The 27430-nt window shown below is 40.6% G+C and overlaps 1 protein-coding gene across 2 annotated transcripts; it reads left to right on the top strand.

Moving 5' to 3' along the window:
* The first annotated feature begins 1002 nt into the window (after positions 1-1002).
* Positions 1003-27211, top strand: LOC105220336 (mitochondrial potassium channel). 2 transcript variants are annotated; one of them, XM_054235662.1, is made up of 4 exons: positions 1003-1361; positions 1425-1586; positions 1643-1789; positions 26676-27211. In XM_054235662.1, the coding sequence occupies exons 1-4, from the start codon at positions 1149-1151 to the stop codon at positions 27108-27110; spliced, it is 957 nt and encodes a 318-aa protein (XP_054091637.1). In that variant the 5' UTR covers positions 1003-1148; the 3' UTR covers positions 27111-27211. The 2 variants fall into 2 exon arrangements, with proteins under 2 accessions (XP_054091637.1, XP_054091636.1); XM_054235661.1 differs by having other exon boundaries at positions 1007-1586.
* The last annotated feature ends 219 nt before the right edge of the window (positions 27212-27430 follow it).

Here is a 27430-nt window from a genome sequence, read left to right as displayed (position 1 = left end):
TTTGTTGAAGAAAAGGTAAGACATGGACTGAGGTAGAAAAAATCAGTGCGACCAAGTATAGACAATTCGATTTCAGTGCTGCCAGTTCGTATGCAAATTTGGAGAGTTTGTTCGATTGGCTTGTCTATAGCAGTTAGCCAATCGATGACAGTTATTATTATTGTAACGAAAATGGCACCAGAACAAACTAGAATTGACAATCGAATCCAGATCTATCTAGACAACTACAAATATCTATCTAGACAACTACAGAATGTTCGAGTGACGATAAAATGTTAGCAATCGACTATATAAGCGCTGCCGGGCTGGCAGCAACACACAGTTCTGATAAGAGAGTTGTCGAGTGAGGACAATTCTATGGAGAGAGTTGTCGAGCAAAGTGTAAACAAGTTATAAGTTAGAGTTGTAAAGTAGAGTATTGAGTACTAAAGCGTTAAGTTATAAGGAATTAGAAATAAAGATTAGTGTATAGCCATTAAAGTGTGACTTTTATTTGACAATCCAGTGATCGAACTCAGGGTAGAGTTTTAGAATAAACGACAGATTTTGGAAATCCGTTACATTATATTCAACAATTATTTACGTATTCAATGGTTTCGCCCTTGATGTTGACTATTGTTGTCGTAGCTTCTATTGCGTGCTTTGAATTTACAGTAAGATGATTTATTACTGTATCACCCTCTTCAATTCCATCTTTTTGGGTTAGAAAACTTATATATTAAATTTTACTTATTTAAAAAAGAGTGGTCCAATAATTTGAACTTTAATTAGGCTGCTGATCACTGATTTAAATAAAACACGCAAAATAATACTCCACAAGCTGCCATGACATAGCTCAAAACAAAACTTGTTCAAATACACGAGAACCACGGTTATTTCTTTCTCTTATTCAGGGTGCTGTACGATAGAAGAGTTCAGTTAAATGTTTATGCACATTTTACCCTTTGTTGCGTATGTGTATATGTAGTGGGTGTTTCAGTACCCATGACTTGCTAGGTAGTTTCAGTTTAACTTTTACTTTTCAATAAATTTTAACGAATATATCGATTTTGCTAAAATATCGATTACTAGTGCACAACTTTGGCACAAATACATGGAATTATTGCGATGGTGCCGGTTATGAATGATATGCTTTGGTGAAAATACTGATGAATACCTTAAGATACTATTGGAAAATGATTGGAAAAGTCGGAAGATCACAAATTCATATGGTAGCATTACTTTGTCCAAGTCGTGTATTTGCCGTCAAGGGTTCTTGGAAAAATTTTGGTTTGATATTCATAAATACAAGACAAACAGTAAACAGATATTCCACTACAAATAAGCCAAACACAAGTGAAGATATTACGAATTCAAATAAGGTTGGAGTAACAGCCCTTTTAAATATTTTTAATAAACAAAATTATCGTTACAATGGTATACAGCAAGTATTTAATATCAAAAATAGTCGTATTAAATCTGCAAATGAAGATTCGTCTTATCAACATACCAACAAATCATATTTTAAACGTGTGATAATCTACTTAGAAGAAGTTTTTCATATGGATGATGTACGGCGAGCACAGGAACGCGTTATTAGTATTAAGGTAAATTGATACTTGTTTAAACGATATGTAACTAGGCTAACATGTTAATATTTTAGAATGAATTACATTATACGGGCAATAAAAAAAGATTTATTCAAAGGGACTTAGATAAACTGCGGCAAGAGCTAAACAAAGTATATAAGGATTATAAAATTAACAGGAATTCAGGTCAATATCTGGAGCTGGTGAAGAAAGAAGTGGATGTAAGTTAAATAGATCTAGCTGGACATATTGCATAAATTGGCTGTAAAACACCGATGTTAGTAAAAAATAGTCCGCTTTTGTTGTTCTAGCGTCAGAATTCATTCCCGAAATATTTTGGTGTTTCGACAGAACTTGATGACGCGTTCTCATGATATTGCGATTATTAAAACATGCTATTGTACTATATTTAAGTGTTTAGTGGTTGCAAAATCTAAAAATTCCGTTCCGTGGAATTTGTTGTTTTTTTAAGGTTGCTTGGCCGGAAATAAATTAGGATCCGTTCCATTTACATAGAAGCACCTGTCGTGGAAACGACAAGTTTTGTAGTCATTTAGGTCATCTAACAGGAAGCCGTTTCGACGAAAACACCGCAGTATACACTATTTGGCTACTCTCCATTATTTTCATTAAAATATAATCATTAACTTGGAGCATAGTGGCCTCATTGAACCTCAAGTGACATAAGGAGGTGATTGCTAAAAAAAATATTTATTAATATAATTATTAATATCTGGGATGTAGACTGACGTATAACAGTTTTGACACAGCGGGTGTTGGTTCCTTTAGTTCTCTGTAGAGCCATAAATTTAAGAAATCGGTTCAAGTACTGTAATTGTCATATACCTGCATGTTATCTATTTCAATTTCGTCTATGTAATGTCTGGTTTTTTTGTTATTATATTTTTAATAAAAAAATATATTTCAGTGGGTAAAAGTTTTATTACAGTTAGAATTTTTATATAAACATGAAAAAGAAAGGTTCAAATTTTATAACAGTTATTCATTTTTTTTTTCAATTTGATTTAAATAACAATTTGGCATGGAGTGCACAATTTACTTGAGACCTCAGATCCAATATTGGTCCATTCATGCTGTACCTCTTTTATTTGCTATTACCTGTTACGTTGTGCTTTTTAACCCTTTATCCAAATTCATCCCACGAATTAAGGTTCGGTGATTGAGGAGGAGTTGCAAGAACATGGGGAACGTGATGTATGATCCACATATGAACATCATAAGCTATAAAAATTATTTGGGATCATTATCTTGGGTAAATTAGACCTGATTTCCAAAATTCAACTTTTCTGCGCTATTACTTCAGTTCAAGTACTGTAATAGTCATATACCTGCATGTTATCTATTTCAATTTCGTCTATGTAATGTCTGGTTATTTTGTTATTATATTTTAATAAAAAATATATTTCAGTGGGTAAAAGTTTTTAGAAAAGGGTAAAAGAAGTTAGAATCTATACTAATATTATAAAGCTGAAGAGTTTGTTTGTTTGTTTGTTTGAACGCGCTAATCTCCGAAACTACTGGTTGGAATTGAATAATTCTTTTTGTGTTGGATAGTCCATTTATCGAGGAAGGCTATAGGCTATATAGCATAGGAGCGAAGAAACAGTGGTAAATATGTAAAAAAGGGGGGGAATTATTTATCTTTGAGGGCTTCCGTCCCTTGCGCTGCGAAAGCGGTTCAAGATACACAAAAGTTATGTATGAAAGAATTATTTCTCTTTTAATGATCTAAAAAAAGTCCGTGAGTACCATTTTTGTGATAACTAATTTGGTCGAAATTATTTGTTAGAGTTGTATTAACATAATAATATATATTATTGAATAAAATTGTCTTTGACGACACTTAATTTCAACGAACAACTTAAAAGATAATATTACAAATAAATAACTCCGAAACATAATTAACTCGCACTCTGCGCTGCGCTGGCCGGCGGGCGAGAAGCGGTGTTTGCGGGCGCGCCGGAGGGGGGTGTAGCTCTACGAGATACCATGCCGCATGGCTCACTCGCGCGATCGGCTTCGTGCTGAACGGTCGAACGCAGCGCTAATTTGTTTTTTCGATATATTATCATCGTAATAATACTTTTTAAACACATTTTCATTTTGTAATTGTTTTCTATATAGTAGATATTTTTTTGTTTTAGTATATTACTTTGTTTCTAATAGTTTCACAGTAATTAATCTTTTTTTGTTTTCATGTAGATTATTAAATAAATAAGTAGGTTAGTTTAACTTATTTTCGTTTTACGGTAATTCTTTTGACATAATATTCAGTTTACCTAAATACCAAGTGCAGGTAAAAATAATATGAGATAAGTGCAATTCTGGAGGATGGGATCATGTGTAGAAGTTCACGCAAGTGAGAAAAGTTTTTGATTGTCATTCCCTTGGGAGTGGCCAGAAACGATAATTCTCCACATGGTTCAAGCAGCTCACGACTTCCGGTTTTAGACCAAGTATCCTCTGGGTAGCCAACAGACAGCCGTTTGAAGACGAAGCCCGCTTATGCGGTTGTGCGTAGGGCTTGGGACCCACCACATAAAAACGAAGTACCAATGAAAAATCTACGAAAGCCTCGGATGAGACACCCCCCTTTTGATGACGACCCCTGCAAACGTTTTAAGGATAATGATATAAGGGCATGCACCTGGAATATCCGGACCCTTAATTGGGAAGGTGCCTCTGCCCAGCTGGTTGATGTTTTCATACGACTCAAGGCTGACATCACCGCCACCCAAGAAGTGCGATGGACGGGACAAGGACGGAAGAAGGTGGGTCCTTGTGACATCTACTACAGCGGCCATATAAAGGAGCGCAAATTTGGTGTTGGATTTGTGGTGGGAGAGAGACTCCGTCACAGAGTCCTGGCATTCACCCCGGTGGATGAACGTCTTGCCACAATCCGCATCAAAGCGAGGTTCTTCAACATATCGCTGATTTGCGCCCACGCCCCAACGGAAGAGAAGGACGATGTGACCAAAGATGCTTTCTATGAGCGCCTAGAACGCACCTATGAGCGCTGCCCCCGCCACGATGTAAAAGTCGTGCTTGGCGATTTTAACGCTAGGGTGGGTAAAGAAGGTGTCTTTGGCACAACAGTCGGAAAATTCAGCCTCCATGACGAAACATCGCCAAACGGCCTGAGGCTGATCGACTTCGCTGGGGCCCGAAATATGGTCGTCTGTAGTACCAGATTCCAGCATAAGAAAATACATCAAGCTACTTGGCTGTCTCCTGATCGAAACACGCGTAACCAAATAGATCACGTTGTGATAGACGGAAGACATGTGTCCTGTGTTTTAGACGTGCGTACGCTCCGAGGACCAAATATAGACTCGGACCATTATCTGGTCGCAGCGAAGATACGCACCCGCCTCTGTGCAGCAAAGAGTGCCCGTCAACAAACACAAGGAAGGTTCGACGTCGAAAAGCTGCAATCGCAACAGACAGCCACGAAATACTCTACTCGACTTGCACTCCTGCTCTATGAGAGCACTCAACAGCATCTCGGTATAAGAGATCTGTGAAACGGCATCTCAAACTCACTGCGTACAGCTGCAGCCGAAACAATTGGATTTCGGCAACGACAAAAAACAAGCTGGTACGATGACCAGCGAAGAGAAAACAGACTCCCTACCTCGCAATGTTGAAAACGCCACAACACGTGCGACTTCTTCAATCTATTGCTGGAAAAAATAATACGAGCTGCAGAACTAAATAGAGAGGGTACAATTTTCTACAAGAGTGTACAGCTCCTGGCGTATGCCGATGATATTGATATCATCGGAAGCAACAACCGCGCCGTTTGTTCTGCTTTTTCCCGCATGGATAAGGAGGCGAAGCGAATGGGTCTGGAGGTGAATGAGGACAAGACGAAATATCTCCTGTCATCAAGCAAACAGTCGGCGCATTCGCGTCTTGGCTCCCACGTCACTGTTGACATTCATAACTCCGAGGTCGTAGATAATTTCGTATACCTGGGAACCAGCATCAACAACTCGAACAAAGTCAGCCTCGAAATCCAACGCAGAATAACTCTTGCCTACAGGTGCTACTTTGGACTGAGTAGGCAATTGAACAGTAAAGTCCTCTCTCGACGAACCAAAATCAAGCTCTACAAGTCGCTTATCATTCCCGTCCTGCTCTACGGTGCAGAAGCTTGGACGATGTCAACATCAGATGAGACGACACTAGGAGTTTTCGAGAGGAAAATTTTGCGCAAGATTTATGGTCCTCAGAACATTGGCAACGGCGGATACCTCAGACGATGGAACGATGAGCTGTACGAGTTATACGACGACATTGACATAGTTCAGCGAATAAAAAGACAGCGTCTACGCTGGCTAGGTCATGTTGTCCGAATGGACGAAAACACTCCAGCCCTGAAGGTGTTCGATGCAGTACCCGCCGGAGGAAGCCGAGAAAGGGGAAGGCCTCCACTCCGTTGGAGGGACCAGGTGGAGAGCGACCTGGTTACACTTGGGATCTCCAACTGGCGCCGAACTGCGAAGGAGAGAGAGAGAAGTGGCGCACTATCGTCGATTCAGCTAAACGGTTGCAACGCCAATCACATACATACAAGTGCAATTCTCTAGAAGCACTTGACAGAACAATGAAAGATCTGTGGAATAATAATCGTCGCTTTGGTTGCGCAATGATACCGTTAGCAGCCGATTTTCGACAAATACTTCCTGTTATTCCAAAAAACTGCGGCGGATGAATATTCAGCATGTTTCAAGTCATCGTATTTGTGACGGTACGTGAAAACCACACGATTGACCATGAATATGCGAGAGTTCCTGCAATAGGATAGCACCGCAGAAGAACTGTTAAGAGTTGGGAGTGGGCAAATTCCGGTTGATTTTTCAATGGTTTGATATCAATTCCACCTGCCAATTGTCAATTCACTTCAATGAAAGATGAACTCATCACGAATGTATATCTGAATACATTGGCCAAAATTATAAGTAACTACGATTGGTTGAGCACACGCGCAATTTTAGCTGCCAAAAATACCGATGTCGATGACTTAAACTATACGATTCAAAGTCAAATTCCGGAAGATTTGTATTCATATAAATCGATCGATTGTGATGAAATCGAACACAAAGCCGTGAAGTATCCAGAAGAATTTCTTTGGATTTGTCTGGCATGCCACCGTTCACAATCTTCATGCGCCGAAACTGTGTAATTGAACCTTGACTGATTGTGAGTTAAAAAGATTCGCCATTTCAGTTCGAACGTATTCAGTTTCCAGTGGGAGTTACATATGCGATGTCAATCAACAGATCACAAAGACAGTCGCTGGAAATATGTGGTAATTCTGGAAATGCAATGTTTTTCACACGGCGAGCTATACGTGGAGTGTTCACGAGTTGGAAAACCATCTTCTCTGTACATTTACGCACCGGAGCGGAAAGCAAAGAAACTGCGGGATCAGCTAGTTTTTATATAAACATGAAAAAGAAAAGTGCAAATTTTATAACAGATATTCATTTTTGTACTCTCGCAACAAAAGTTGCTAAGAGAGTAATATAGTTTTGTTCACATAACGGTTGTTTGTAAGTCATAAAACTAAACGAGTTAGATATAGGGTTATATATACCAAAATGATCAGGGACGAGACGAGTCAAAATCCGAATGTCTGTCTGTCCGTCCGTCCGTCCGTGCAACGGATAACTTGAGTAAAAATTGAGATATCTTGATTCCTTGGGACCGTGAGAGGGTTGCTTTCGAAAATGGGCAAAATCGGACCACTACCACGCCCACAATATGGCGAAAACCGAAAACACAAAAAGCGTCATAACTAAGCCATAAATAAAGTTATAAAAGTAAAATTTGGAACAGAGGATCGCACTAGGAAGCTATATAAAACAAACTTTCTGCAGTCAGTTATCTTACGTACCCCACCACACACCATGAAATTAGTTGAAATCGGATAATAACCATACCCACCTCCCATACAAAGGTTAGGTTGAAAAATAGTAAAAGTGAGTTAACTCAGTAACGAAAAACGCCAGAAACACTAAATTTCACATACGAAATGGCAGATAGAAGCTGCACTTAGATTTTTTTTACAAAAGACCCACTTATGGGTCAAAAACCATATCTCAGGAACTACTCGACTGATTTCAATGAAACTTGGTTTGTAATAGTTTCCTTACATCTCAATGATATGTTGTGAAAATAGGCCAAATCACTTCACAACCACGCCTACTTCCTATATACCAGAACTTTGAAGACGATCTGAATCGTTTACATTATAATATATAAAGTAAGCACTAGTGAAGATATCGATGCAGAACTTTGCAGAAATATTACCTTTATAGTGTGGCAGCCCCAATCTAAAAATCGCCGAAATCGGACCATAGGTTTTCAAGGCCCCATTAATAGAACACGAGGACCTCGGTGCTTCTAACCTAATATTATGGTTTCCAACTTTCAATGGACTTTATACAATATATATGACGAATATGTGGGTCAAACGACCACACGTTTTTGCGGCTAATGTGTACATTAAATTGTTCAACGTAGTGAAAACTTTCTTACACATTTTTTATTTATTATTATATTAAATTACAGAGTTGTTAATTGATGATTGTGAAATTTGTATTTAAAAAATCCGAAAACTCAGCCGTTACTTGTCAAAAAAAAAGTCTTGCGGTGGACATCATAACTCATGATTGGTTCATATAAAAACAATAAACCAAAAATATATATATGTTTATGGATAAATCTAGTTACTAAACGAAGGAAAATAAATATTGAAATTTGAATTTTTGACATAATTTAAACAAAAGAAATCACTTTTGGGTTAAATTTTCGACACATATTGACTCGTATAAAATAGTTATAATAACAATTTAAAAAATCCTTCATTAACTAGATAATGTTATTCCGAAGATCTGTACAAAATTTGAGCATAATCGGTTCATAACTTATTGAGATATCGTGTCCACCGACTTGAAAAATGAAGTTATGAGATAAATGCGTTTAAAGTTTAACATTCGTTATGAATGGTAATGTCTAAATTCATTTATAAGTGATAATAATATAAAATATAACTAATGATATCCTTATCTATACGCAATGGGAAGGATGTATGCTTAAATACCGTTCGCATACTTTACATAAGAATTACTACATTCGAAGGGTAGCCAGGAAGGGTAGTCATTTATAAGCCTTAACCCTAGAACCATAATGTCCTTAAATTTTACGTATATAAAATTGTAAAACTGGAATTGCACAAGTGGAATGCAATTTTCTTTTAAGATTATGTACTCTACTTAAGGAGTATACAGTTTGATAAAAATAAGTAACTTACTCTGCAAATGGCATTTTATATTGTACGTAAATGTAACGTAAAGGATGGTTTGATGCTACATGTCAAGTGTAGGAGTAGGTAGTTTTTTTTTTAATGAATTTAAATACTGTCCGATTAATAGTTGAGCTCAAAAAATTTTCTTATTTTAGTATTACATAAAAAATGTTTATAGTTATAAAATGAAATGTAAAATTTTGTTAATTTATCAGTTAGATAAACCCTTGAATTATCTGTCTTTTACTCGAGTTTTCAACATGTGAGTGAGAGTTTACGAGCATAATAGGGTAAAATATTTTTTTTTATCATGTAAAAAATGGAACACATGCAGAGAGATAGTGCAACTTTAATTTCTATCAGCATCAATGAAGATATCAGAAAAAACTTGAAAAAAAATATCTGGTTATTAATTTATCGGAAAGGTACACTTTTCTGTGGTGGGGTTTTGCTACTGTCTGGTGACTTTCGACGGACTTTGCCCGTCATTCTTCATTCTACTTTCGATCATTAATCTTTGTGATTAAACACTTTAAAATTCGGTAGTTCGGTTAAACCATCAAATATGCAATGCATTTAACTGCCAGACAATGTCGGACCTGTTATATATTGATATTGATTATGCTGCATGGTATGGGGTATGCAACCCCATATGATTATGTACTTTTGTATTCAATTTCCCAAATGTATTTTTAAAACCAATATTTATCTTGTGCATACATATATGTAAATATGTTTGTATTATTAATAGTTGAGTGCATGCGTGTTGCATATAGATCCATGCGTGCCGCTTATAAATGTAAGTGTGTTTTAAATGTATGTACCGTGGCGAGCAAAACCGTTCGAATGTTCGCCACTTTTGCATTTTACAACAGCTCAAATATAAAATTTTCAGGATAAGTTCATTATTTATTGTATAATAAATTAACAATCAAAATTCTAATTCATTAACTAACACAAAAATGAAATACAACAAAAACTAAAACAAAATCATTCAGTACAGTTTTGCTGGTAAAGAGCAAATGGCTTCAAATTAATTTTTTTTTAATATTTGGTCTAAAGGCATTTGCTTTTAATTATATTATCTAGATGTCTGGACATATATTCAACTAAATTTTCTAATATTTCGTTTGGTATGCTTCTCCAGGATGGGATCATGTGTAGAAGTTCACGTAAGTGAGGAAAGTTATTGATTGTCATTCACTTGGGAGTGGCCAGAAACGATTCTTCTCCACATGTTTCAAGCAGCTCACGACTTCCGGTTTTAGACCAAGTATCCTCTGGGTAGCTAACAAACATCCGTTTGAAGGCGAGCTAAAGTGAGAAGGCGAACCCGCTCCTGCGGTTGTGCGTAGGGTTTGGGACCCACCACATAAAAACGAAATACCAATGAAAAATCGAAAGTCTCGGATGAGACACCCCCTGCAAATGTTTTAAGGATAATGATTTAAGATCATGCACCTGAAATGGCACCCTTAATTGGGAAGGTGCCTCTGCCTAGCTGGTTGCTGTCCTCATACGACTAAAGGCTGACATCACCGCCATCCAAGAAGTGCGATGGACGGGACAAGGACGGAAGAAGGTGGGTCCTTGTGACATCTACTACAGCGGCCATTTAAAGGAGCGCAAATTTGGTGATGGATTTGTGGTGGGAGAGAGACTCCGTCGCCGAGTCCTGGCATTCACCCCGGTGGGCCAAACGGCCTGAGGCTGATCGACTTCGCTGGGGCCCGAAATATGGTCGTCTGTAGTACCAGATTCCAGCATAAGAAAATACACCAATCTACTTGGCTGTCTCCTGATCGAAACACGCGTAACCAAATAGATCACGTTGTGATAGACGGAAGACATGTCTCCAGTGTTTTAGACGTGCGTGCGCTCCGAGGACCAAATATAGACTCGGCTCATTATCTGGTTACATCAAAGATACGCACCCGCCTCTGTGCAGCAAAGAACGCCCGTCAACAAACACAAGGGAGGTTCGACGTCGAAAAGCTGCAATCGCAGCAGACAGTCACGAAATTCTCTACTCGACTTGCACTCCTGCTCTCTGAGAGCACTCATCAGCATCTCGATATAAGGGAACTGTGGAACAGCATCTCAAACTCACTGCGAACTGCTGCCGAAACAATTGGATTTCGGCGACGACAAAAAACAAGCTGGTACGATGAGGAATGCCGTCTCGCAGCGGAAAGAAAACAGACTGCCTACCTCGCAATGTTGCAAACAACCACAACACGTGCGGGATGGGATAGATAGCTGAGAGCTGAAGAGGGAGACAAACAAGAAATAGGGCGAAATGCGTGAGTTCGAAGAGCTTGAGAAGCTGGCAGACAGAGGTAATGCTCGAAAATTTTACGAAAAAATGAAGCGACTTAACGAAGGTTTCAAGACCGGAGCATCCTCATGTAGAGACCAAGATGGTAATCTGGTAACCGATGTCCAGGGCATACTGGGATTATGGAGGGAACACTTCTTCGACCTGCTGAATGGCAGTGAAAGTACAACACCAGGAGATGGCGAACCCGATTCCCCAATCGATGACGATCGAATAGATATTCCATTACCCGACCATGAAGAAATTCGAATAGCAATTACCCGTCTGAAGAACAACAAAGCGGCAGGGGCCGATAGATTACCGGCTGAGCTATTCAAATACGGCGGCGAAGAACTGATAAGGTGCATGCATCAGCTTCTTTGCAAAATATGGTCAGTGTGCTCTGCCCAATCCATAAAAAGGGAGATCCCACAAACTGTGCCAATTACCGTGGGATAAGCCTCCTAAATATCGCCTATAAGGTTATATCGAGCGTACTGTGTGAAAGACTTAAACCAACCGTCAACAAACTGATTGGACCTTATCAGTGTGACTTTAGACCTGGAAAATCGACAACTGACCAGATATTCATCATGCGCCAAATCTTGGAGAAGACCCGTGAAAATAGGATCGACACACACCACCTTTTTGTCGATTTTAAAGCTGCTTTCCACAGCACGAAAAGGAGCTCCTTTATGCCGCGATGTCTGAATTTGGTATCCCCGCAAAACTAATACGGCTATGTAAACTGACGTTGAGCAACACCAAAAGCTCCGTCATGATTGGGAACAATGTCCGCCTCGAAATCCAGCACAGAATCACTCTTGCCAACAGGTGCTACTTTGGACTGAGTAGGCAATTGAACAGTAAAGTCCTCTCTCGACGAACCAAAATCAAACTCTACAAGTCGCTTATCATTCCCGTCCTGCTTTATGGTGCAGAAGTTTGGACGATGTCAACATCAGATGAGACGACACTAGGAGTTTTCGAGAGGAAAATTTTGCGCAAGGTTTATGGTCCTCAGAACATTGGCAACGGCGAATACCGCAGACGATGGAACGAAGAGCTGTACGAGTTATACGACGACATTGACATAGTTCATATAAAAAGACAGCGGCTACGCTGGCTAGGTCATGTTGTCCGAATGGACGAAAACACTCCAGCCCTGAAAGTGTTCGATGCAGTACCCGCCGGAGGAAGCCGAGGAAGGGGAAGGCCTCCACTCCGTTGGAGGGACCAGGTGGAGAGCGACCTGGTTACACTTGGAATCTCCAACTGGCGCCGAACTGCGAAGGAAAGAGAAGAGTGGCACGCTCTCATCGATTCGGCTATAACCGGCTAAACGGTTGAACACCAATAACATACATGCTTCTCCATTCGACTTGTATGCTGCTCCATAGCTCCTCCATATTGCTCGGCTCTTTTCGGTAATTGCACAGTCTTCCTTTACAATAGCCCACAAATTCTAAATCGGCAATGTCCTTTGAATCAGAATCCTGTTGGAGAATTATCTCTTCCTTTAAATAAGACAATTGTCCATAAAATCAGATAAATTTGATAGTAAAATAGCCAAGTAGCTTTCTTTGTTCATAATTCCAGAGATTTTGACTAACGGACCAATGTTAAATCAAGCGAAACACCCCCCATACCATGATATTGCCTTCATAATATCATACAGTCTATCGCACATGATATCGTTGAAACGCAACGTCAGTAGTATGGTCTACCATCCGATTCGAAACGATTAATTTTTGATTTCTTATTTATTTCATCCGACCAGATAACCTTTTTCCAGTCTTTGCCGAACCCATTTTTATGTTTCTAAATAAACTTTAGACGCGCCTTAATATTTTGATTAGATAGAGCAATTTTCTTCTGTTTAACGGCAGTCCCAATTTTTTGAAGAGCACTCAGAGTTGTCCCTTCGTTAGCAGTTTTTTATAGCGTTTGAAGCATCTTACGGTGTTCCTATCATCAATGCTTGTTATCAGCCTTGGGCATCCTACCACGTTCGGGAAAATAACTGCACTGCATCGTTTTCTTACAGTCACAACAATGTTCAAAGCTAATTTTAACTGACTAACAATTTTAGTGGTCGAAAAAACATTTTTTTTTTCCATCAAAACAACATTTGGTCCAACCTACGATCAAAATTTTCACATTTTCACATTATGGAAGCATTGGTTCCTATGTTTATTCAAGCGGAAATTAATTAGAAATTATAGCTGTAGTTAATTTGTTAATTGTTGTAGTTTAAAATATCAAATCATCAACAGTATCTAATCATTTATTTCTATGTTTTACGACATCAAATCAAATAAAAATCTGTACTGAATGAGTTTGTTTTAGATTTGGTAGGACTATTTTTTAATTTCAGTTACCAAAAAATTATGTTTATTAGAATTGTATTGTACATTAAATAAAGAACTAACACTCCAAATTTGGTAACGTTTGACCCAACCGTTACAAAGTTAGATCACTGAAAGTGCAGAAGTGACGAACATCCGAGCGGTTTTGCTCGCCATTGTATATGGCTGCTTTCGTAAACGCAATATGCAATACATAATATTCGTATATGTTAATGCATTACTTTAAGCAAAGTATTGAATTCATAAATGCATAACAGCCCTATTCAATGCGCATGATTTGTCAAATTGTGCATGAGTTTTATTTTACATGCATTGGAGTAAAAAGAAACGAATGTAATAATTAATAGAAAAAAAGACATAATAATCAAAACTTGGGTCCCGCCGATAAATATTAATATATTATAATTAAAATATGTTAATTAAATAAGTTATTATTAAAACTTAATTGTTATTCCAATATATTTTTATTTGAAGTAATAAAAAAATGGAAGTTTCTGCCAAAGTAAAAAAAAATTCTAACGCACCCAATAACATATTATCCATCCGAAATATAATTTAGTATCACAACAAACTTAAATTTTTAAGATAGTTCATTGGGACATTCATAAACGTCATATAAATGCATTGCATATTTTGGCAAAGCATGAAAGTAATGCATAAATGCTTTGCGTTTATGAAAGCAGCCTAAGTTTATGTCTTTGATTATGTATGTATGTATGTCCTTTCAATATATTTGAACATACATGTTTAAGAGTCTCTTCTTCTTCTTGACTGGCGTAGACACCGCTTACGCGGTTATAGCCGAGTCCAAAACATCGCGCCACGTATCCCTTCTTCTAGCAGTTTGGCGTCAATTGGTTATACCAAGCGAAGCCAGGTCCCTCTCCACCTGGTCCTTCCATCGGAGTGGAGGTCTCCCTCTTCCTCGGCTTCCACCAGCGGGTACTGCATCGAATACTTTCAGAGCTGGAGCACTTTCATCCATTCGAACAACATGACCTAGCCAGCGTAACCGCTGTTTTTTTATTCGCTGGATTATGTCTATGTCGTCGAATAACACATACAGCTCATCGTTCCATCGTCTGCGGTATTCGCCGTTGCCAATGTTTAAGGGACCATAAATCTTCCGCAAAACCTTTCTCTCGAAAACTCCTAGTGCCGTCTCGTTGGATGTTGACATCGTCCACGCTTCTGCACCGTAAAATAGGACGGGAATGATGAGGGACTTGTAGAGTTTGGTTTTTGTTCGTCGAGAGAGGACTTTACTTTGCAATTGCCTACTTAGTCCATAGTAGCACCTGTTGGCAAGAGTGATTCTGCGTTGGATTTCGAGGCTGACATTGTTATTGCTGTTAATGCAGGTTCCCAGGTAGACGAAATTATCTACAACTTCAAAGTTATGACTGTCAACAGTGACGTGGGAGCCAAGACGCGAATGCGCTGACTTTTTGTTTGATGACAGGATATATTTCGTTGTCCTCGTTCACCACCAGACCCATACGCTTCGCTTCCTTATCCATGCGGGAAAAAGCAGAACTAACGGCGCGGGTGTTGTTTCCAATGATATCGATATCATCGGCGTACGCCAGTAGCTGTACACTCTTGTAGAAGATTGTACCTTCTCTATTTAGCTCGGCAGCTCGTATTATTTTCTCCAGCATCAGGTTAAAGAAATCACACGATAGTGAGTCACCTTGTCTAAAACCTCGCTTGATATCGAACGGCTCGGAAAGGTCCTTCCCAATCATGACGGAGCTCTTGGTGTTGCTCAACGTCAGTTTACATAGCCGTATTATTTTGCGGGGATACCAAATTCAGACATCGCGGCATAAAGGAGCTCCTTTTCGTGCTGTCGAAAGCAGCTTTAAAATCGACAAAAAGGTGGTGTGTGTCGATCCTATTTTCACGGGTCTTCTCCTAGATTTGGCGCATGGTGAATATCTGGTCAGTTGTCGATTTTCCAGGTATAAAGCCACACTGATAAGGTCCAATCAGTTTGTTGACGGTTGGTTTAGGTCTTTCACACAGTACGCTCGATATAACCTTATAGGCGATATTTAGGAGGCTTATCCCACGGTAATTGGCACAGTTTGTGGGATCTCCCTTTTTATGGATTGGGCAGAGCACACTGAGATTCCAATCGTCGGACATGCTTTCTTCCGACCATATTTTGCAAAGAAGCTGATGCATGCACCTTACCAGTTCTTCGCCGCCGTATTTGAATAGCTCAGCCGGTAATCCATCGGTCCCCGCCGCCTTATTGTTCTTCAAGGTCGGGCAATGGAACATCTGCTCCATCGTCGTCGATTGGGGAATCGGGTTCGCCATCTCCTGTTGTTGTACTTTCACTGCCATTCAGCAGACTGGAGAAGTGTTCCCTCCACAAACTCAGTATACTCTGGTCATCAATAACTAGATCACCTCTGGGGGTCCTACAGGAGTGTGCTCGGGTCTTGAAACCTTCAGTTAGTCCCCGGATCTTTTCGTAAAATTTTCGAGCCAGCTGGTCAAGCTCTTCATACTCACGTATTTCGGCCTCTTTCCTTTTTTGTCTGCAAATGCGTCTCGCTTCCCTCTTCAGCTCTCGGTATCTTTCCCATCCCGCTCGTATTGCGGTCGATCGCAACATTGCGAGGTAGGCAGTCTGTTTTCTCTCCACTGCGAGACGACAATCCTCATCATACCAGCTGTTTTTTTGACTTTTCCGAAAACCAATGGTTTCGGTTGCAGCTGTACGTAAGGAGTTTGATATGCCGTCCCACAGCTCCCTTATACCGAGATGCTGATGAGTGCTCTCAGAGAGCAGGAGTGCAAGTCTAGTAGAAAATCGTTCGGCTGTCGGTTGTGATTGCAGCTTCTCGATGTCGAACCTTCCTTGTGTTTGTTGACGTGTGCGCCTTTCTACACAGAGGCGGGTGCGTATTTTAGGTGCTACAAGATAGTGGTCCGAGTCGATGTTGGGACCACGAAGCGTACGCACATCAGAAACACTGAAGACATGTCGTCCATCTATCACAACATGATCGATCTGGTTGTGAGTGATTCGATCCGGGGACAGCCAAGTAGCTTGATGGATTTTCTTATGCTGGAATCTAGTACTACAGACAACCATATTTCGGTCCCCGGCGAAGTCGATCAGCCGCAGACCGTTTCGTGATGTTTCGTCATGGAGGCTGAATTTTCCGACTGTTGTGCCAAAGACACCTTCTTTACCCACCCTAGCGTTGAAAGCGCCGAGCACGATTTTGACATCATGGAGGGGGCAGCGCTCATAGGTACGTTCTAGGCGCTCATAGAAGGTATCTTTGATCACTTCGTCCTTCTCTTCCGTCGGGGCGTGGGCGCAAATCAGCGATATGTTGAAGAACCTCGCTTTGATGCGGATTGTGGCTAGACGTTCATCCACCGGAGTGAATGCCAACCATCCGATTCGAAACGATTAATTTTTGATTTCTTATTTATTTCATCCGACCAGATAACCTTTTTCCAGTCTTTGCCGAACCCATTTTTATGTTTCTAAATAAACTTTAGACGCGCCTTAATATTTTGATTAGATAGAGCAATTTTCTTCTGTTTAACGGCAGTCCCAATTTTTTGAAGAGCACTCAGAGTTGTCCCTTCGTTAGCAGTTTTTTATAGCGTTTGAAGCATCTTACGGTGTTCCTATCATCAATGCTTGTTATCAGCCTTGGGCATCCTACCACGTTCGGGAAAATAACTGCACTGCATCGTTTTCTTACAGTCACAACAATGTTCAAAGCTAATTTTAACTGACTAACAATTTTAGTGGTCGAAAAAACATTTTTTTTTTCCATCAAAACAACATTTGGTCCAACCTACGATCAAAATTTTCACATTTTCACATTTCACATTATGGAAGCATTGGTTCCTATGTTTATTCAAGCGGAAATTAATTAGAAATTATAGCTGTAGTTAATTTGTTAATTGTTGTAGTTTAAAATATCAAATCATCAACAGTATCTAATCATTTATTTCTATGTTTTACGACATCAAATCAAATAAAAATCTGTACTGAATGAGTTTGTTTTAGATTTGGTAGGACTATTTTTTTAATTTCAGTTACCAAAAAATAAATGTACATTAAATAAAGAACTAACACTCCAAATTTGGTAACGTTTGACCCAACCGTTACAAAGTTAGATCACTGAAAGTGCAGAAGTGACGAACATCCGAGCGGTTTTGCTCGCCATTGTATATGGCTGCTTTCGTAAACGCAATATGCAATACATAATATTCGTATATGTTAATGCATTACTTTAAGCAAAGTATTGAATTCATAAATGCATAACAGCCCTATTCAATGCGCATGATTTGTCAAATTGTGCATGAGTTTTATTTTACATGCATTGGAGTAAAAAGAAACGAATGTAATAATTAATAGAAAAAAAGACATAATAATCAAAACTTGGGTCCCGCCGATAAATATTAATATATTATAATTAAAATATGTTAATTAAATAAGTTATTATTAAAACTTAATTGTTATTCCAATATATTTTTATTTGAAGTAATAAAAAAATGGAAGTTTCTGCCAAAGTAAAAAAAAATTCTAACGCACCCAATAACAAATTATCCATCCGAAATATAATTTAGTATCACAACAAACTTAAATTTTTAAGATAGTTCATTGGGACATTCATAAACGTCATATAAATGCATTGCATATTTTGGCAAAGCATGAAAGTAATGCATAAATGCTTTGCGTTTATGAAAGCAGCCTAAGTTTATGTCTTTGATTATGTATGTATGTATGTCCTTTCAATATATTTGAACATACATGTTTAAGAGTCTCTTCTTCTTCTTGACTGGCGTAGACACCGCTTACGCGGTTATAGCCGAGTCCAAAACATCGCGCCACGTATCCCTTCTTCTAGCAGTTTGGCGTCAATTGGTTATACCAAGCGAAGCCAGGTCCCTCTCCACCTGGTCCTTCCATCGGAGTGGAGGTCTCCCTCTTCCTCGGCTTCCACCAGCGGGTACTGCATCGAATACTTTCAGAGCTGGAGCACTTTCATCCATTCGAACAACATGACCTAGCCAGCGTAGCCGCTGTTTTTTTATTCGCTGGATTATGTCTATGTCGTCGAATAACACATACAGCTCATCGTTCCATCGTCTGCGGTATTCGCCGTTGTCAATGTTTAAGGGACCATAAATCTTCCGCAAAACCTTTCTCTCGAAAACTCCTAGTGCCGTCTCGTTGGATGTTGACATCGTCCACGCTTCTGCACCGTAAAATAGGACGGGAATGATGAGGGACTTGTAGAGTTTGGTTTTTGTTCGTCGAGAGAGGACTTTACTTTTCAATTGCCTACTTAGTCCATAGTAGCACCTGTTGGCAAGAGTGATTCTGCGTTGGATTTCGAGGCTGACATTGTTATTGCTGTTAATGCAGGTTCCCAGGTAGACGAAATTATCTACAACTTCAAAGTTATGACTGTCAACAGTGACGTGGGAGCCAAGACGCGAATGCGCTGACTTTTTGTTTGATGACAGGATATATTTCGTTGTCCTCGTTCACCACCAGACCCATACGCTTCGCTTCCTTATCCATGCGGGAAAAAGCAGAACTAACGGCGCGGGTGTTGTTTCCAATGATATCGATATCATCGGCGTACGCCAGTAGCTGTACACTCTTGTAGAAGATTGTACCTTCTCTATTTAGCTCTGCAGCTCGTATTATTTTCTCCAGCATCAGGTTAAAGAAATCACACGATAGTGAGTCACCTTGTCTAAAACCTCGCTTGATATCGAACGGCTCGGAAAGGTCCTTCCCAATCATGACGGAGCTCTTGGTGTTGCTCAACGTCAGTTTACATAGCCGTATTATTTTGCGGGGATACCAAATTCAGACATCGCGGCATAAAGGAGCTCCTTTTCGTGCTGTCGAAAGCAGCTTTAAAATCGACAAAAAGGTGGTGTGTGTCGATCCTATTTTCACGGGTCTTCTCCTAGATTTGGCGCATGGTGAATATCTGGTCAGTTGTCGATTTTCCAGGTATAAAGCCACACTGATAAGGTCCAATCAGTTTGTTGACGGTTGGTTTAGGTCTTTCACACAGTACGCTCGATATAACCTTATAGGCGATATTTAGGAGGCTTATCCCACGGTAATTGGCACAGTTTGTGGGATCTCCCTTTTTATGGATTGGGCAGAGCACACTGAGATTCCAATCGTCGGACATGCTTTCTTCCGACCATATTTTGCAAAGAAGCTGATGCATGCACCTTACCAGTTCTTCGCCGCCGTATTTGAATAGCTCAGCCGGTAATCCATCGGTCCCCGCCGCCTTATTGTTCTTCAAGGTCGGGCAATGGAACATCTGCTCCATCGTCGTCGATTGGGGAATCGGGTTCGCCATCTCCTGTTGTTGTACTTTCACTGCCATTCAGCAGACTGGAGAAGTGTTCCCTCCACAAACTCAGTATACTCTGGTCATCAATAACTAGATCACCTCTGGGGGTCCTGCAGGAGTGTGCTCGGGTCTTGAAACCTTCAGTTAGTCCCCGGATCTTTTCGTAAAATTTTCGAGCCAGCTGGTCAAGCTCTTCATACTCACGTATTTCGGCCTCTTTCCTTTTTTGTCTGCAAATGCGTCTCGCTTCCCTCTTCAGCTCTCGGTATCTTTCCCATCCCGCTCGTATTGCGGTCGATCGCAACATTGCGAGGTAGGCAGTCTGTTTTCTCTCCACTGCGAGACGACAATCCTCATCATACCAGCTGTTTTTTTGACTTTTCCGAAAACCAATGGTTTCGGTTGCAGCTGTACGTAAGGAGTTTGATATGCCGTCCCACAGCTCCCTTATACCGAGATGCTGATGAGTGCTCTCAGAGAGCAGGAGTGCAAGTCGAGTAGAAAATCGTTCGGCTGTCGGTTGTGATTGCAGCTTCTCGATGTCGAACCTTCCTTGTGTTTGTTGATGTGTGCGCCTTTCTACACAGAGGCGGGTGCGTATTTTAGGTGCTACAAGATAGTGGTCCGAGTCGATGTTGGGACCACGAAGCGTACGCACATCAGAAACACTGAAGACATGTCGTCCATCTATCACAACATGATCGATCTGGTTGCGAGTGATTCGATCCGGGGACAGCCAAGTAGCTTGATGGATTTTCTTATGCTGGAATCTAGTACTACAGACAACCATATTTCGGTCCCCGGCGAAGTCGATCAGCCGCAGACCGTTTCGTGATGTTTCGTCATGGAGGCTGAATTTTCCGACTGTTGTGCCAAAGACACCTTCTTTACCCACCCTAGCGTTGAAAGCGCCGAGCACGATTTTGACATCGTGGAGGGGGCAGCGCTCATAGGTACGTTCTAGGCGCTCATAGAAGGTATCTTTGATCACTTCGTCCTTCTCTTCCGTCGGGGCGTGGGCGCAAATCAGCGATATGTTGAAGAACCTCGCTTTGATGCGGATTGTGGCTAGACGTTCATCCACCGGAGTGAATGCCAAGACTCAACGACGGAGTCTCTCTCCCACCACGAATCTCACACCGAATTTGCGCTCCTTTATATGGCCGCTGTAGTAGATGTCACAAGGACCCACCTTCTTCCGTCCTTGTCCCGTCTATCGTATTTCTTGTATTGCGTTGATGTCAGCCTTTACTCTTACGAGGACATCAACCAGCTGGGCAGAGGCACCAATTCCCAATTAAGGGTCCGGACATTCCAGGTGCATGCCCTTAATTCGTAGTCCTTTAAACGTTTGCAGTGGTGTTTGAGAGTAGTGGACTGTATTTGTTCTTACAACTTAAAGAACGAAAATATTAAAGAACGCAAACTCTGCAATTAATATTTCGTAACAACTTAATGAATGAAACAATTAAAGAAATGCAAACTCCGCAATTAATATTTCGTAACAATCAAAATGCAAGTCCAGCCTAATAACTAGCACGGAAATAAGCCTGCGAATTAACCAACACGCGTACCGAATTGACCAACACGTAAATCAACAGCGTGGGCTAAAGCGGATATTTATATAGGGCTAGATTTAACATAATAATTCAGTTATAATTAACAATTCGGTAGTTATAATTTGGCAGTTGTAATTTAGTAGTCGTAACTCAACTCTTGTAATTAATTGGAATGTAAATAAATATTGACCAAATCAAAACACCTAGTTCGTGTTTTTATTTTTTTACTCTTTTAAACAAGAATAAAATTAACTTACATATTTCTTATCTTACACATTTCTATTCTTATTTTTATATGTAGAACAATAAAAAAACTAAATACATATGTACATATATTGATGCGTACTGAAATTTAAACCCTGTGGCATCAACACACATTTTTGAACAAATCTTTTTAATTATTATATTTTTGTTAGATATACAAATTATTTGGTGTATTAGTTATCTATCTGCCTGCAATTTTTTGTTACGTTTATACTCTCTAGGGGGATGGGGTCATATGTAGAAGTTCACGCAAGTGAGGAAAGTTTCTGATTGCCATTCACTTGGGAGTGGCCAGGAACGATTCTTTTGCATATGACTCAAGCAGCTCACGACTTCCGGTTTTAGACCAAGTATCCCCTGGGTAGCTAACAGACATCCGTTTGGAGGCGAGCTAAAGTGAGAAGGCGAAGCCCGCTTGTGCGGTTGTGCGTAGGGCTTGGGACCCACCACATAAAAAAAATCTCCCCAATGAAAACAAACACCGAGCCTCGGATGAGAAACCCCCCTTTTGATGACGACCCCTGCAAACGTACTAAGGATCATGATTTGAGGGCATGCACCTGGAATGTCCGGACTCTTAATTGGGAAGGTGCCTCTGCCCAGCTGGTTGATGTCCTCATACAACTAAAGGCTGACATCACCGCCGTCCAAGAAGTGCGATGGACGGGACAAGGACGGAAGAAGGTGGGTCCTTGTGACATCTACTACAGCGGCCATATAAAGGAGCGCAAATTTGGTGTTGGATTTGTGGTGGGAGAGAGACTCCGTCGCCGAGTCCTGGCATTCACCCCGGTGGATGAACGTCTAGCCACAATCCGCATAAAAGCGAGGTTCTTCAACATATCGCTGATTTGCGCCCACGCCCCAACGGAAGAGAAGGACGATGTGACCAAAGACGCTTTCTATGAGCGCCTAGAACGCACCTATGAGCGCTGCCCCCGCCACGATGTCAAAATCGTGCTTGGCGATTTTAACGCCAGGGTGGGTAAAGAAGGTGTCTTTGGCACAACAGTCGGAAAATTCAGCCTCCATGACGAAACATCGCCAAACGGCCTGAGGCTGATCGACTTCGCTGGGGCCCGAAATATGGTTGTCTGTAGTACCAGATTCCAGCATAAAAAAATTCATCAAGCAACGTGGCTGTCCCCTGATCGAAACACGCGCAACCAAATCGATCACGTTGTGATAGACGGAAGACATGTCTCCAGTGTTTTAGACGTGCGTACGCTCCGAGGACCAAACATTGACTCAGACCATTATCTAGTAGCAGCAAAGATACGCACTCGCCTCTGTGCAGCAAAGAACGCCCGTCAACAAACACAAGGAAGGTTCGCCGTCGAAAAGCTGCAATCACAACCGACAGCCGAACGATTTTCTACTCGACTTGCACTCCTGCTCTCTGAGAGCACTCATCAGCATCTCGATATAAGGGAGCTGTGGAACGGCATCTCAAACTCATTGCATACCGCTGCAGCCGAAACAATTGGTCTACGGCAACGCCAAAAAACCAGTTGGTACGATGAGAATTGTCGTTCCGCAGTGGAGAGAAAACAGACTGCCTACCTCGCAACGTTGCGATCGACCACAACACGTTCGGGGTGGGATAGATATCGAGAACTGAAGAGGGAAGCGAGACGCATTTGCAGACGTAAAAAGAAAGAGGCCGAAATGCGTGAGTATGAAAAGCTTGAAAAGCTGGCCGACATGGGTAATGCTCGAAAATTTTATGAAAAGATGAGGCGATTAACAGAAGGTTTCAAGACCGGAGCATTATCATGTAGGGACCGAGAAGGTAATCTGGTAGCGGATGTCCAGAGCACACTGGGATTATGGAGGGAACACTTCTCCGACCTGCTCAATGGCAGTGAAAGTACAACACCAGGAGATGGCGAACCCGATTCCCCAATCGATGACGATGGAATAGATGTTCCATTACCCGACCATGAAGAAATTCGAATAGCAATTACCCGCTTGAAGAACAACAAAGCGGCGGGGGCCGATGGATTACCGGCCGAGCTATTCAAATACGGCGGCGAAGAACTGATAAGGTGCATGCATCAGCTTCTTTGTAGAATATGGTCGGAAGAAAGCATGCCTGACGATTGGAATCTTAGTGTGCTCTGCCCAATCCATAAAAAGGGAGACCCCACAATCTGCGCCAACTACCGTGGTATAAGTCTCCTCAATATCGCATATAAGGTTTTGTCGAGCGTATTGTGTGAAAGACTAAAGCCCACCGTCAACGAACTGATTGGACCTTATCAGTGTGGCTTTAGACCTGGAAAATCCACAATGGACCAGATATTCACCATGCGCCAAATCTTGGAAAAGACCCGAGAGAGAAGAATCGATACTCACCATCTTTTTATCGATTTTAAAGCTGCCTTCGATAGCACGAAAAGGAGCTGCCTTTATGCCGCGATGTCTGAATTTGGTATCCCTGCAAAACTAATACGGCTATGTAAGCTGACGTTGAGCAACACCAAAAGCTCCGTCAGGATCGGGAAGGACCTCTCCGAGCCGTTCGATACCAAACGAGGCTTCAGACAGGGTGACTCACTATCGTGCGACTTCTTCAATCTATTGCTGGAAAAAATAATACGAGCTGCAGAACTAAATAGAGAGGGTACAATCTTCTACAAGAGTGTACAGCTCCTGGCGTATGCCGATGATATTGATATCATCGGAAGCAACAACCGCGCCGTTTGTTCTGCGTTTTCCAGACTAGATAAAGAAGCGAAGCGTATGGGTCTGGTGGTGAATGAGGACAAGACGAAATATCTCCTGTCATCAAACAAACAGTCGGCGCACTCGCGTCTTGGCTCCCACGTCACTGTTGACAGTCATAACTTTGAAGTTGTAGATAATTTCGTTTATCTGGGAACCAGCATTAACAACACCAACAATGTCAGCCTTGAAATCCAACGCAGAATCACTCTTGCCAACAGGTGCTACTTTGGACTGAGTAGGCAATTGAAAAGTAAAGTCCTCTCTCGACGAACCAAAATCAAACTCTATAAGTCGCTCATTATTCCCGTCCTGATGTATGGCGCTGAAGCGTGGACGATGACAACATCCGATGAGACGACTCTTGGGGTTTTCGAGAGAAAGGTTTTGCGCAAGATTTTTGGTCCTCTAAACATTGGCAACGGCGAATACCGCAGGCGATGGAACGATGAGCTGTACGATTTATACGACGACATTGACATAGTTCAGCGAATAAAAAGACAGCGGCTACGCTGGCTAGGTCATGTTGTACGGATGGAAGAAAACACTCCAGCTCTGAAAGTATTCGATGCAGTACCCGCTGGAGGAAGCCGCGGAAGAGGACGACCTCCACTCCGGTGGAAAGACCAAGTGCAAAGTGACCTGGCTTCACTTGGTGTTTCCAATTGGCGCCAAAAAGCAAAAAGGAGGAATGAGTGGCGCGCTCTGGTGGATTCGGCTATAATCGCTTAAAGCGGTTCCTACGCCAAATATATATATATATATATATACTCTCGCAACCTGTTGCACAGAGTATAATAGTTTTGTTCACATAACGGTTGTTTTTGTCACCAAGAAATATAAGAGTTAGATATGGGGTTATATACATAAATGATCGGGATGACGAGTAGATTTGAAATCCGGATGTCTGTCCGTCCGTCCGTCTGTCCGTACAAGCGATAACTTGAGTAAAAATTAAGATATCTTAACGAAACTTGGAACACATGTTCCTTGGCACTCTTAGGAGGTTGCTTTCGAAAATGGGCAAAATCCGTCCACTGCCACGCCCACAAAATGGTGGAAACCGAAAACCTATACAGTGTCATAACTAAGCCATAAATAAAGTTATGAAAATGAAATTTGGAACGTAGGATCCCATTAGGGAGGGCCACATTTGGATGTAATTTTTTTGGAAAAGTGGGCGTGATAGGGGGCCCCCAAATAGGTTTTTTGATTAGTTTACGAGTTATATGTAAACTAATCAAGCTATATAAACCAAACTTTCTGCAGTCGTTTCTTTTAGCCATTTCCTTATACAGTCCAAAAATGAAAGAAATCGGATAATAACCACTCCCACCTCCCATACAAAGGTTAGGTTGAAAATTACTAAAAGTGGGTTAACTCACTAACGAAAAACGTCAGAAACACCAAATTTTACATAAGAAATGGCAGAAGGAAGCTGCACTGAAAGTTTTTTACAAAATGGAAAATGGGCGTGGCGTCGCCCACTTATGGGTCAAAAACCATATCTCAAGAACTATTCGATCGATTTCAATGAAATTCGGTATATAACACTTTCTTGACACCCTGATAACACGGGTGGAATATGGGCGACATCGGTTCACAACTACGTCTACTTCCCATATAACTCAATTTTGAATTCCATCTGATTCGTTCACTTTATAATGTATTCATAAGGAACCAATGAAGCTAGCGGAATAAAACTTTACACAAATACTGTATTTGAGCTGTGACATCACTTGTGGAAAAATTGTCAAAATCGGACCATGACTTTTCAAGGCCCCTGATATTGAACATGAAGAACTCAGTGCCTAAGGTTAATTTTTCACCGAAAATATAGGTGAATCCCTCAGATATTTTAATGTAATTCATTCAATAAAATTACATCAATAAATTGCGAGAGTATAAAATGTTCGGTTACACCCGAACTTAGTCCTTCCTTACTTGTTTTTTAATAAACTACACGATGTTTTAAATACAACTGCTACAATCTAGCAACTATATTAGCGACAGTTAACAGGACATGTTTTCCCGCAACTATACTTCAAAATTTCCACACAATTTGGGAATAAGAGTATTGCAATTGTTATATTAAAAAGTATGCTAAGCTACCATACCATGCTGTAGTAAAAGTATTTTTGTATTTTCTTTTAAGATATATACGGAAATCGATGAACTTCAGAAGGAGTTGACAGCGGTTGATGAGCATGAGCAATATTTATTCAATGCTTTCTCCGTGGCTATAAATGATTCATATGAAAAGGAAAAGATATATACAAATATGATTAAAGTGCTGGGAATAGTTGGAACGTTATTAGGCTCATTCATCACGTTTGTGCTCTCAGTGGTTGGATTGCTTTATAATCAAAAGAAATTTTACACGCTGCGGAAAGATGTTGAAAGTGCCTTTACTGATCAAGTGCTGCTTAAATTAGACAAAGTAATAGAAGATATGGAAGATTTTAAAGAAACAGTGAATGCAAAGCAGTCACAGGTAGTAATGGAAAAACCTGTGGAATCATGGAGTTCTTATTTGAATCGTCATACGCGTTGGACTTACAGTTGGGCTTTACCAAGAAGGGATATTTAATATAAAAATAAGTTTTTGCTGTGTAAATACAATAAATTTTACTCGTAACATGTTTTTGCAAATAATAAATGAAGCCGATTTGTTGACAAAATGGAAACGGAGGTAGAAGATGACTTATTTATTATGAAATAAAGTGAATGAAATACAGGTTAGGTAATGGTACGAAGGATTCCCCTTAAAAAGAAAACACACTTAGACTATTAAAAGTGAATCAAAAAAATTTAGCCACACCGGCCTTATAAGTGTCTCCCGAAATAAAAGGTTTCCGTTTGAATAAACGAAAGTAAGTAACAGAAGGTGTTTTTAATTGATTACTGTGG

The sequence above is a fragment of the Zeugodacus cucurbitae genome, chromosome X (assembly GCF_028554725.1).
Source record: "Zeugodacus cucurbitae isolate PBARC_wt_2022May chromosome X, idZeuCucr1.2, whole genome shotgun sequence".
Lineage (NCBI taxonomy): Eukaryota > Metazoa > Arthropoda > Insecta > Diptera > Tephritidae > Zeugodacus > Zeugodacus cucurbitae.
Note: the sequence above shows the minus strand (reverse complement) of the source record. Positions and strands in the feature narration are given on the sequence as shown.